At 50.1% G+C, this 11,389-nt stretch overlaps 1 protein-coding gene across 2 annotated transcripts in view; it reads left to right on the forward strand.

Moving 5' to 3' along the window:
• The window catches only part of NOA1 (nitric oxide associated 1), a 10,775-nt gene extending 5,417 nt beyond the window's left edge, over positions 1 to 5,358 (forward strand). Inside the window, exons 5-7 of one of the 2 annotated variants that reach the window (XR_010071416.1) lie at positions 2,150 to 2,266; positions 3,866 to 4,130; positions 4,429 to 4,568. Coding sequence is in view for 1 of the 2 variants with exons in the window: in XM_063337285.1 (XP_063193355.1) it covers positions 2,150 to 2,266; positions 3,725 to 3,842; positions 4,429 to 4,634 (441 nt within the window). In the remaining variant the exon portion in view is untranslated. Of the gene's footprint in view, positions 1 to 2,149; positions 2,267 to 3,724; positions 3,843 to 3,865; positions 4,131 to 4,428 lie in introns of both variants that reach the window. The other variant, XM_063337285.1, reaches the window with a different exon arrangement.
• Positions 5,359 to 11,389: the final 6,031 nt, after the last annotated feature.

Here is an 11,389-nt window from a genome sequence, read left to right on the forward strand (position 1 = left end):
TGTGAGCAACTGCTTCATCTCTTGTTATAGTACCAGACAATAAAAGGCTTTCTGGGTAGCTTTCCCAGACCCTTTCTTTGCTGCTTTTGAGATCATTAATCTGTTAATGAAGCACTGCATAAAGGCAGAATGCCTTGGGATGGAGAGTTGCAGCTGATACTTGTTACCAGTGTGCATATTTTATATTGTATATGAATGCTGACAAACACCTTCAGCTTGATGTGCTTCCCATAATATACAAAGACACAAGGCAGGGAGGGAGGTAAGAAGGAGAGTGCCAGAATTAAGTTGGAAAATAGGTGGTTTCCTCCTTTCAGTGTTTCATGAAAGCTGTCTGACAAGAGAGAAAAGTGTGGGCGTTTTTCTTTCCTGACACAGACCTCTCTGAAGAATTTGCCCAAGGAAGCAATTAAATGTACTCGTATTTTAGTTTCTGTAAAAATATTTTTAAAAGGTGCTGTGTGTCGTTGTCCCCTGCCTATTTCTTCCATTTATTAGAAATCTCATGCCATACACCTTTATGGAGTTGTGTGGAGCTGACCTCCCATGATGTTTCCTCTGGAAGGGGTGGTTTCTTCCAGATATGAGTCTAGCACTTATGATAATTCCTTTCTCAGTAGTTCCCTGTATTTTGGGAAGGGTGTGTGTGTATGGCTATTCCTTTGTTTCAGTCAGCTTCACCATAGAAATGTTGAATTGGTACTTTGCTGAGGACGCTCGTGACCTGTCGGAAGAAAACCGGAAAGGTGAGGGGAACAGGATTCTGTAAGTAATAGTGTACCAGGGTGGCAGGAGAGTTCCATCATAGTTAAGGTGAGAATCCAGAGCCCCAGCTCAAAAAAGAGCTTGTCAGTACAGAGGAGTAATACCTCACTCAGGAAAAAATGCTGTTTGTGGGGAGAGCAACCAAGCAGAAAAAAAAACACCTGCCTTTATCCATATGGCCTTGGGCAAAGCACTTGGAAAAGAACTAGGCATGTTGTTTAAGCACTATCAGGAACTCAAGAAAGCACCTGAATTTGCATCCCTGACAAAGTAGGACAACGATACAGGTGATGACATCTTGCTGGCAGTATACACCCTGTGCAGAAACACTGCAAGATCAGGCCAGCCTGTGAGCGTGGACGAGGCCTCTGACACGATGAGGAGGACAGGGCAGGCAGTCCGGCCACAGGGCTGCCTGAGGGGTGATTTTTGTTCTTGGGAGTTGTGGAGGATGCAGATGATGTTGGCAGCCTGGGAAACCTGAGGCCAGGGTAAAATAGCGTCACACCACCTCTTGATGAGAACAGGCTCAGAGACATGTCCAGTGCAGCAGGGCTGGCAGTTAGGCTTCGTGCTAACAGCCTGTTCTCCATGTAGTGGTGCTCCTAGCAAGCTCAGCTGTGCACATGTAGGACCCCAGAGACTCTCATTATCTGTCTCCGCCCATTGCTGTATGCGCCATGCCTGTCTTCATCCTCCAGAGACCTTGAAGGAACACAGTTGTGCTCAGACCGTGACAGAGGAGCCCCTGCTTCAGATTAGATCTGTGAGGAACTTGGAGGAATTGCTGCACTTGGGTTTCCTTATTTCAAGCTGCTAGCAGTTTGTAGATGTCTTTCCCCTCTGTAACCTTGTTTGTTTTAACTGCAAAAGTGACAAAAGCGCCTGCTAAAATTGCTCCACGTTCTCCACGTTCAGCCTTTACATAGCTTGAGAGCAGCTTGGAACCAAGTATGGTTTGATGAGAGATACATGTTAGAAGTGTAAAGTGATAGGAGAGAAAGCACCCAACATGAGACATTCATCACCTCTCATGTTAAATAACCACACTGAGTTTGTTCTTGGGAATTAAACTTGAGCAAAGATATCTCTTGGATGATTTCCCTGAGCTGAGCAGGTGTGATGGCAGGGAGTATGGTACTGGGGATGCTTTGAGGCAGGATGGTGAAGCCATGGGTGCTTCTCTCCTGGAAGCTGAGCTCCCCTCTTTATAAAAACCCTGGCTGCTCTGCAGCGACAGAGGCAAGGACTCCTCCTTGGACAAGGAAGGGACATCAGTCAAATGGGTTTTCAATGTGCAGGAAAGAAACTGAGCAGGAGAGTGCAATTCAGGGCTGCTTTTCTGTTAATATAAGTAACATCTTCCTCTTGTTATTTATTTCAGGGAGAAAAGCCTGCCTGGTTTTCTGTTGTGGCTTCTAATCTGTTGCCAGTCCACATTTCTACTCTAAGTAATGCAGATGCCCTCTACGAGAAGTATGGTGGACAAGAGTTTCTAAAGGTAAGAGGAGGCGTTGTCGTGGGCTCTTGGTTGCAGATAGGCAGGCTGTCCTGCCTGGTGAGGCGCCCTGGCTGGGCCACAATTGACAGGGAAAACCAGCACATGTCAGGAGTTTAGGACTTCTGCAGTGGGAGAATGGAGGTCTGCAGTGTGGAACAGCCTTGCACAGTCTGCATGGCTGCAGCTGTGTTAGGAGAGAGCACCTGAAATTATGTATTTCATCAGAGCTTCTGTTCCAAGCGATAAGATTGGCAGTGCTGTGCTCTCTGATGCTTGGCTTTTCTTGAACAGCCTTAAAGTGAAGGCAGCAATGGGGTTATTTTCCATGGCAAACTTCAGACTGGGGTTTCAGAAGAGACTGCAGTTGAAAAATGTACCTTTCTTATTCTTTCCCCCCTGGATCCTCTGCACATTCCTGCGTATTTTGGTGGTCTGACTTTTTCCCTAGTATTGCCACATACTGTGTAGCACTTGCAGATTGATGGGGGACAAGGTGAGGTGTCCTTGTGCTGGCAGCTGAATTCCTGTGCGTGTCGAGAACAAGTTCTGTCACTCACATCAGGTTGGCTGGCTTGAGCCACCAACAGTGTCCTGTAGTGGACACTTCATCTTTGCTCACCCCCCAGTGATGTAATCCTGATTCTGCTCTTGGCAAACTAGAAGTAACTCCTGTAGGGTATTCAAGCCAGCTCTTATTTGGCTAACAACAGTCTAATATCTTTATTGCCACTTGTGCTGTGCTGTTATGGTTTGAGGAACCTACAATAATTTATTGTCGTTTAGACAATTACTGTATCACCCAATGATTCCTTCCCACCCAGGAAGGGGAATCGGGAAAAACAAGGAAACGCGAGGATTGAAATACAGACAGATTTCATAGAATAAGACTAGATAATTAACATTAGTGATACTAAAGAACCAATATTGATACCAATATAAAATACACAAGGTTTATACTCAGCCAATTCTATCAGCAGGAAGCTGTGCGCTCCCGGCAGTGGGCAGCAAATGTCGGACACTGTGAGGACCATGGCTTCGGGAGGAAGGGAAGGGCTCAGGGGTCCAGCACCAGGCCAAGAAGTTCTCAGGATTGCAGCCATCATAGAAGAGAGAGAACTTCTCAGCAAACTTTCTAATTTATATTGAATGTGACCTTCGTGGTGTGAAATAATCCTGTTGGCCAGCTTGGGTCAAGTGCCCGGGTCTCGCTTCTCATCCCTGCACCTGGTGAGACCGAAAACACTGAGACTTTGAAACCCACATCCCATAGGCTGGCTATAAAGTAAATATTTTCACAAATTCAGATGCTAGAGTCTTCTAAAAGTGCAGTTTTACCAAGCATTAGAAGAGAACTTAGTCCTGTGTCACTCAAACCAGGATATGTGCTTGCCAGTTTAAGGTAGGAGTGCTGAAGCATCTCTTGATGGTTAAATTTTTTTCTCCGTGTTTTGATGTTAGGTTCCCATGGGTGGGGAAGAGCGAATGAAAGAGTTCCCCCCGCTTGTCCCTCAGGACATTACACTGAAAGGAATTGGTGCCACTGAGGCAGTCGCAGATATCAAGCTTTCCTCTGCAGGTAATTTACTATTTCTTCATTAGTTTGCTTTGCAGGGTCTGCATCCTAGAAACATTGATGGGAAGAGGCCTCTGAAGGGATGAAGCTGTATTTCCTGCTCAGAGCAGGACTGTCACCAACACAAAATGGGGGCAGCCATGACTTTGTCCGGCTGAGGCTTGGCAACCTCCAAGAATGGAGATTGACAACCATGCTTGTACAGGATGACCACAGTGGAATACTTTATGCTCTGGCTGCCATAAAAGTTCCACAGCATCAGGAATGGCTGTGACACTGTCTGCTGTCGAGGTGAGAGGAGAAGGGCCATGGATTGGAAAGCTTTATTATTGTGGTTTTGGTCATTCACACCTTCTCTCTGAAGTTCACCAGGAAAGAGGTGTACCTGGGGAGAGTAAGATGTGGATTCAGGTGCTGCCTTCTATTGGGAAAAGGCTGGATATTGCCTTTGAGCTTGGTTTCTCAAACAGATCACACCGGGATAGCTCAGGTTCTTAGCCAGTACAGGAGGCACTGAGTTTGCATCAGAATCCTCATTCTGGTACTAGCTCATCTTGCTGACTGTCTGTATTTTTTTTTGGCTGTGCAGGCTGGGTGGCAGTGACGGCTCACGCGGAAGAGAAACTGCTGCTCCGAGCCTATACTCCCAAGGGCACTGCGTTGGTGGTGCGGGAGCCTCCCCTTTTGCCATACATCAGTACCATCAGAGGGCCCCGGATCCCGGGAACCGCTGCCTATAGGACCAAAAAGCCTCCTTCCCAGGTGGAAAACCTGAAAACCACGGGGAGGAGATAGCACTTCTCATCCTCTGAGCAAGGTAGAAGACAGAACAGCCTCTGGAGAACCTTGTTGCTGATTGATATTTGGGAGAGCTTGGACTACCTTTTTAAAAGCAGACGGGCACGTTTTTGGAAGCAGGCCTGGGGAGAAGTAAAGTGCCTGCTTCGGTATTCCACAAGCCCTGATCCAGCTACTGACCTGCAGGCATTTTTAATGAGCTGGGTGGCTGGTACCTTACAGTGGGAGGTGAAACAGCTTCTCCCTGGGACCTGCCAGTGTCTATGAGCAAATCCCTTTATGTGTTCCCTTTTGAAATACAAGATGGACACTGACCTGCCTGCCTGGGCTGCCTTTGCTGCTCATAAAGTAGGTCTTCTCTTGCAGACATGCTCCCACGGGTCAGAAACTGTCGTCTTGTTCCTGCAGGCTTTATGGTGTTTCCAGAGGTGAAGGGAGTGGAAAGGAGCAGGGAATGCTCCAGTGTGGGTATGACCCTCCTAGTGGCTGACAGTAATTCCACATTGACCAAAAATCAGGTCCTTTCAGTCCTTCAATATCTGGGACAGATGAGGGAGTGCAGTGCCTTGCTTTTGGACACAAGAAAGGTGAATTAATGAAAAGCAGGCTGTTCATATGCCTGGAGAGAAAACTTTTGCGACTTGCTGCTTTGATTTGGTTTCTGTAGGTTGTGTAAAGGTTTCTGAAAGCGAGGGCGTAGAATAAAGCTTTTTCAAAGGCACTTACTCCGTTGTATCCTTTTCAAATTGCTGACACACTCTTGTGTGGGCATAAGCACCCTGATAACTACACACAAGCTCCAGCAGGAAGCCTAGTGTTAGAGGAAAATGTATCACGCCAGGTCTGACAGCTGAAGAGAGGTGAGGCTGCTGCAGCTCCGTCCTGCCACTAGTGAGGCTGAAGACGTCTTCCCAGTAGGCGCAGAGCATGCATACACACCACAGACAGACACACAGCACTTGGGAACGTAGACGGCACCAACAGCCGGTGTACACACATGCACACATGTGGTGGATCCCTCCAGCTACTGGGCTCAGACACTCAATCTGCCCAGAAACTGCTGGTTCCTGGATGCCATTCTCCTTTCTGATACCTGGGGATGTGAGCCCCTGAGGCCGCAGCCGCACTCTGGTTGCTGGTGCAGCCAGCCTCGCACACAGACGCAACTGGCCAGGACTCCCCTGGTGCCGTAGCCTTATGCTCTCCTACAGCTATCCAGGTGCTCTGACACCCTGAGCTGCCCCTTGGAGACCCCCACACCCCTTTTCTCCCTGGCCGTTTCACCCGTTCTCCAGCTAGTCCAGCTTGATCTTCACTAACAGTAGCACACCCATTCCCACTTCAGTTTCTGCACCATGGACACACAGCTCCTACAACCCAGGGTCTGACTCCAGTTGCTGTCCTCGCATCCCCATGTGCATGCATGGACACGCAATACAGAGCCCTCATCTGGGAAAATTAGAAAGGAATTTAGTAAGGACACAGGACGGATTGTGCAGGGCATAGCCAGACAAAGGTACTGACTAGCCAACTATTTACGCACAATGAGCCCTCTTTATCCCCTTACCCCTCTATTTCCCACACTTGTTCCCCAAATTACCTAAAACCCTCCCTTTTCCCACTTTTGATTCCTCCCCTGAAAAAGTCCTGCCCAAACTCAAAATGTTTTTCCCGTGCATCCCACGATGTGCTCCCACACCCCTAGATAGCAGTCCCACTTAGCCCAAAAGGTGACCTGGACTTAGGTAACGACACAGGCTTAGAGAGAGCGTGCTTGAGGTTGAAGTGACCTCTGGAGGTCCTCTGGGCCAAACCCCTGCTGAAGCAGAGCCACCTAGAGCCAGCTGCCCAGTACTGTTTCAAGATCTTTTTTTACTATGTCCAAGGATGGGAGACTCCACAACCTCTCTGGGCAACCTGTGCCAGCGCTCGGTCACCCTCACAGTAAAAAAAGTGTTTCCTGATGCTCTGATGGCACTTCCTATGTTTCAGTTTGTGCCCATTGCCTTTGCTCCTGTCACTGGGCACCGCTGAAAAGACCCTGGCTTCATCCTCTTTGCACCCTCCCTTCAGGTGTTCATATACATTGATGAGATCTGCCCAAAACAAAGACTTATGGTAATGGGTTTCACTCCTGGACAGAGGGGCTGATGGCTCTGCAAACACGGTCCTGAAAGGACCCCAGATGAGGTGTTCACTCCTCATGTGTCCTTCAGCTGGGTTCTGTCTGCCAGTGTGCCCCTGTGCAGCTCTAGGCTTGTGCAGGTGGGCCTTTGCTGGGCTGATGGCCCCGATGGTGAGCCTGGGAGTAGCCTGGCAGGGCATTATTTGGGCTTCCCCTCCCACCACCGTCTCTGTGTGCTCCTTTGTGGGTGTGGAGCCTGGGCTGGAGAAGTTGCTTGAGTCTGGATGATGCTTAAAGATGCCTCTTCACTGGCCTGCACTGCAGCCATGCTGAGACAGCTCAACAGGGCCAGTCTGCAGAATCCCGGCGCTAGCCCCATCTTGCTGCCAAAAATTACATTTCCAGCCAGAGCTAACCATAGACATCGGTTTTTACTTACTCTGTCACACAGATACACAATGTTTATGCCTTGAGGAGAACCTGTCTTGTGCCGGTAACACGCTTCATTGAACAGGGGGGTGGGGGGCATGGGAGAAAACACTGGAAAGCAGAAGCTTGGACCTCCTCATTTGTTGGGGTTGTGGGGGGCAGCCCGAGGAAAGCAGGCACGGAAAGGGGCATGGCACTCTCAGCTAAACTGGGAGGCAGGAAAAAGGTCTGGCTGCGGTCTGTTCAAACTAGCTTGACAAATCCAAACCAGGCATCCCCTATAACATTCCTGCGCCGCTGTACGTCTGGGAAAGACGCAGCATGAAAGGCAAACGGCTCCGCACGCAGAACGAGTAACTGGAAGACCTGCCTCTGTTACAGCGGTGGTCCTCAGCCCAGGGGCTGGACGTGAAAAATTGCAGACAAGGCAAGTGATTGTTGTAGCAGGTCCCCTGTTTTTTTTGGGGAAAAAAAAAGCATTTCACAAGGATGGGTGGGATCAGGGGGTGCTGGAGATGTACCGAGGAGAAAAGGCTTGCATGATTCCTGTGCCCAGCATCCTTTTGTGTCCAAGCTGTAGGTGCAAGTGGAGAGCTGGGGCAGCGCAGGGGCCTGGTGTTGGGCAGGTGTTGGAGGGCTTTCACAAAAGCTGCACCGTGCCACGAGAGCAGCATCAAGCCAGCAGCAGCCCCAGCTGAGAACAAACATGGATGCTCCGGACAGATGCTAAACCTCAGCGTGTAGGAGGTTGTAATGTGGAAGCAATTAGTGCCTCATTGAAAGCATAGACATGCCTTTTATGAGCTCCCAGGGCTGAATTACACCAGAGCTGAAGACCAGCTTGGAAATGCTTCTCAAAGGGAGGACTCATGTCTGGTTTATGCCAGACAGCCTGAAAGGTAAGACAATTTTTGCCACACCAGTGGACAACAGCTAATTTAATTTTAGAACAGGAGCCAAAAGCGAAGGTGGTTTGAGTCTGTGCGCAAACTGAGGCATAAGGAAAGGGCTGGGAAGGTCCAGCCCCCTTGGAAGGTCTGCTCTTCATGGGTGTCCCAGTGCGCACCCTTGGGGTGCAACCACTTGTAGCTGCTCCAGAAGATCGTAATGAGGCAGCACCGCCCCGTGTGTTGGAGACCTGCACAAAAAAACCAGCTCATGGCTTAGGATGGGGTAGTTAAAATACAGGTAAAATCCTACAGAAGGACAGATTTGAACATCTAACAGCTACAGCTGGCTGGCAATGCCTTTGAGACGGTGCGGGGGGGTTGTGTGGCAGCACCTGGGGGTGTTTGTGTACCCGGAGGGGGGGATGCTTCCCAGCTTCCTGGCCAAGCGCAGAGCTGGGCTGGAGCGGGGCAGTGCGGCGTGCGGAACCGGGCCAGCCAAGGGAGGGCTGCACCTCCCCACCGCGCTGCAAGCAGGGACGTGCCGCTGCAGCTGGGAGCCCGTGGGTTGGTTTGCTTTGGCACGCATCCCATGTGGCGCCAGCTCACCCAAAAAAAAAAAACCAAAGAAAAAAAAAGCGGCTTGCTTTCTCTGGTCGGTGGATGTTCTCTTTTTGGAGATGCTCATGGCAGGGGACCCCCAGCCTGGGGAAATGGTGTCTGTTTTTCATGGCAAGAGCAGAACAACTCCCATGTAAATTCTAAAATTTTGTCCACTGTTAACACTCCCAAAATAGGTGAGAGGTGCATTGGGCCGTGAGCCTAATGGACCAGAAGTTTCGAGCATCTGCTTCCTGCTGAGTTTCCTGTGATTCACAGCTTGTAATTGCCCATAAACTCCCCTCACCAGCAACTGTCTTCACTGGTCTTGTAGCTAAAATGCTGGGGGTTGCCCAACATGACTAGTGCTGGAGGAGAAACTTGATGGTGGGGCCGTGTCTTGGTGGTGCATTGACCTGACCTGTCCCAGCGGCTCCTCTGGTGTCAGAGGAGACTTGTGTCTGTGCAGGTCAGCTAGCAGTGTCCTGAAACACCGGGGCAAATACTTGACCAGCTGCTGTTGAAGATGAGTTGGCCGTTATGTCCCATGCCACATATTGGGTGCCACAGTGTGGCTGTGGCTGCATATTTGAGTTATTCTGTGCCTCAGATCTCCAGTCCAGCCTCACCAGGCACCACCAAACCAAGAAAGAGGAGAAAAAGAAGAGAAAGAAAAAAAAGCCCTCAAACAATCAGGGTTATTCTGGCCAACTCTGAGCAGACCCACAGCTTAGTGCCTTTTGGAAGGAGTAGAGCAGCATGTGTGACCTTTATTAAAACCAGGACACCCAGCACAGCAACGGGAAAGGAGCTCAGCTTTCTTTGTGGTTTTTTTTCCCATGATTGCAGGGCTCAGGGATGCTGAAAAAAAAAGAGTGCAAACATCCAGGCCGGATCAGAGGGCAGGCGAGCATCTGCTGCGCTGCCTGTGTGTTGGCCGGGGAGCGTGCCTGAGCACAGGGTTCCTGCACAGCCCCAGCTGCCTGTTCGGTGCGATGCTGCAAGCGTGTGCTCCTGAAATCTCCACTTAAAAAAAAGACTGCCCCTGGGCAGTTTCCCCTCCTGAGTCCCTGCTGAAGGCAGCAGGCGCCTGCACCAGCCCTTGGGAGGTGGCCCTGCTGCTTTGCAACCAGCCAGGGCGCTGCCGATGTCCCTGTCCCCCGCATCCCCGCCAAGGGACCAGTCACCATCTTCCCACTCAACCTTCTGCCCCAATTTTCCTTATCTGTTTGTGATGGAAACAAACCCATCCACAAAACTCCTCTGTCCCCTTACCTCCAGCACGGCTTTTGCTGCAGATGACAGCAGTTTGAGTGCTCTGACCTATACAGAACGAAAGGAGACCAAAGATGGCCCCTTCCACCAGCCCATAGGCAAGGGACAGCTTCAGCCACCTGGCTCGAGCCCAAGGGTGCCAGAGCACTGCCAGGACGTTGCCTTGCTGCAAGTCTGGTGCTTCCAGCAAAGGACGGAGATGCAGGGAACTCAATTTACCGAGCTTAATACAACCTGGCCAAGGGAAGGGTTTTGCCCTTCTAGAATTACCTTTTCCTATGTATAGATTATACACGAACAAGGTAAAGCCACTTGTGTCAGCGTGGCTAAGCTTTACAAACAAACAAAACCCAACCACCAAACCAAAATCAGGAAATTAGTGTTCGGGCTCCTTCAGAGCACCAGCAAAGCCCGAGTAAGGCAGCTGAACTAAGACATGAGCTTGCTCTGTCCCCGTAAAAATGGCCAGCAGGAAGCTAAGCCATCCCCCTCTTGGGCTAACTCACCTTTTGGGCATCTCGGTGTGTGGGCAGGAGCTCACGCTGGCCTGCAAGGTACCACAGAGCCACGCACTTGTGCTCAGCTACCCAGTTCTGTAAAAAAACAACTTAGCATAAAGCAGCTTCTAAGGAATTTTTTCCGCCTAGCAGGTTTTATCATGGTTTTCTAGCAGGAAAAACAACTAGCAGGTTTTTCTGCCAAGGTGCAAGGAGCTAGTCAAAGATAAGGATGACCTGACTGCAGGTTTAAGGGAAAATGGTTTCTCACCTTTGCCAACCCACTCATGTTCTCTCGTTTCAGCTAGCTTGTCCCCAGGACACCTTCCCGGGGGTGGGGGGCAGCACTAGCTGGTGGTACAAAGGGCAGGGTCTCCTCTATCGATCCCCTTTGAAATCATTAACTCACACAGCACAGGCAGAGGCACACAGGTGCCCAGACCCTGCCGGCTCCATGCCTCACTCCCAGAGCATTCCCCTTGCAGCCCGTGGGCAGGCTCGGGTACCACTCCTGCTCCCACTCCTTACACCGGCGTTACCACAAACTGCATATGCACTGGCTACAAGACTTTGAGGGCAGCAAGCCCAAACCTGCCCCTTACCCAGGGGATGCCAGCCCCTGCCACCCCGCAGCCCTCCAAGGCTATGTCCCATGGTAGCAGTGCAGCCTGCTCTTTGCTGCTGGACTACTAACCGCTTGGCTCAGGAGCCCAAACTCCCATCGACAGACTCGGATGACTCTTGGGGGACATCACTTATGAGAAAACATCTAATCGGAGAAGACAAAAGTTCAGTTCTTATGCTTTGAGGAGCATTCCATATTGTTCAAAGCTGCAGCAGCTGCATACACAATTATCCCCACAAGTTCATCAAATGTCATTTGCCTTGATCCCTTGGCAAAAAGGAATTGTTCTGCGTTAGTAGGAGGTAAGAATGACT

Source organism: Chroicocephalus ridibundus, chromosome 5, assembly GCF_963924245.1.
Source record: "Chroicocephalus ridibundus chromosome 5, bChrRid1.1, whole genome shotgun sequence".
Classification (NCBI taxonomy): domain Eukaryota; kingdom Metazoa; phylum Chordata; class Aves; order Charadriiformes; family Laridae; genus Chroicocephalus; species Chroicocephalus ridibundus.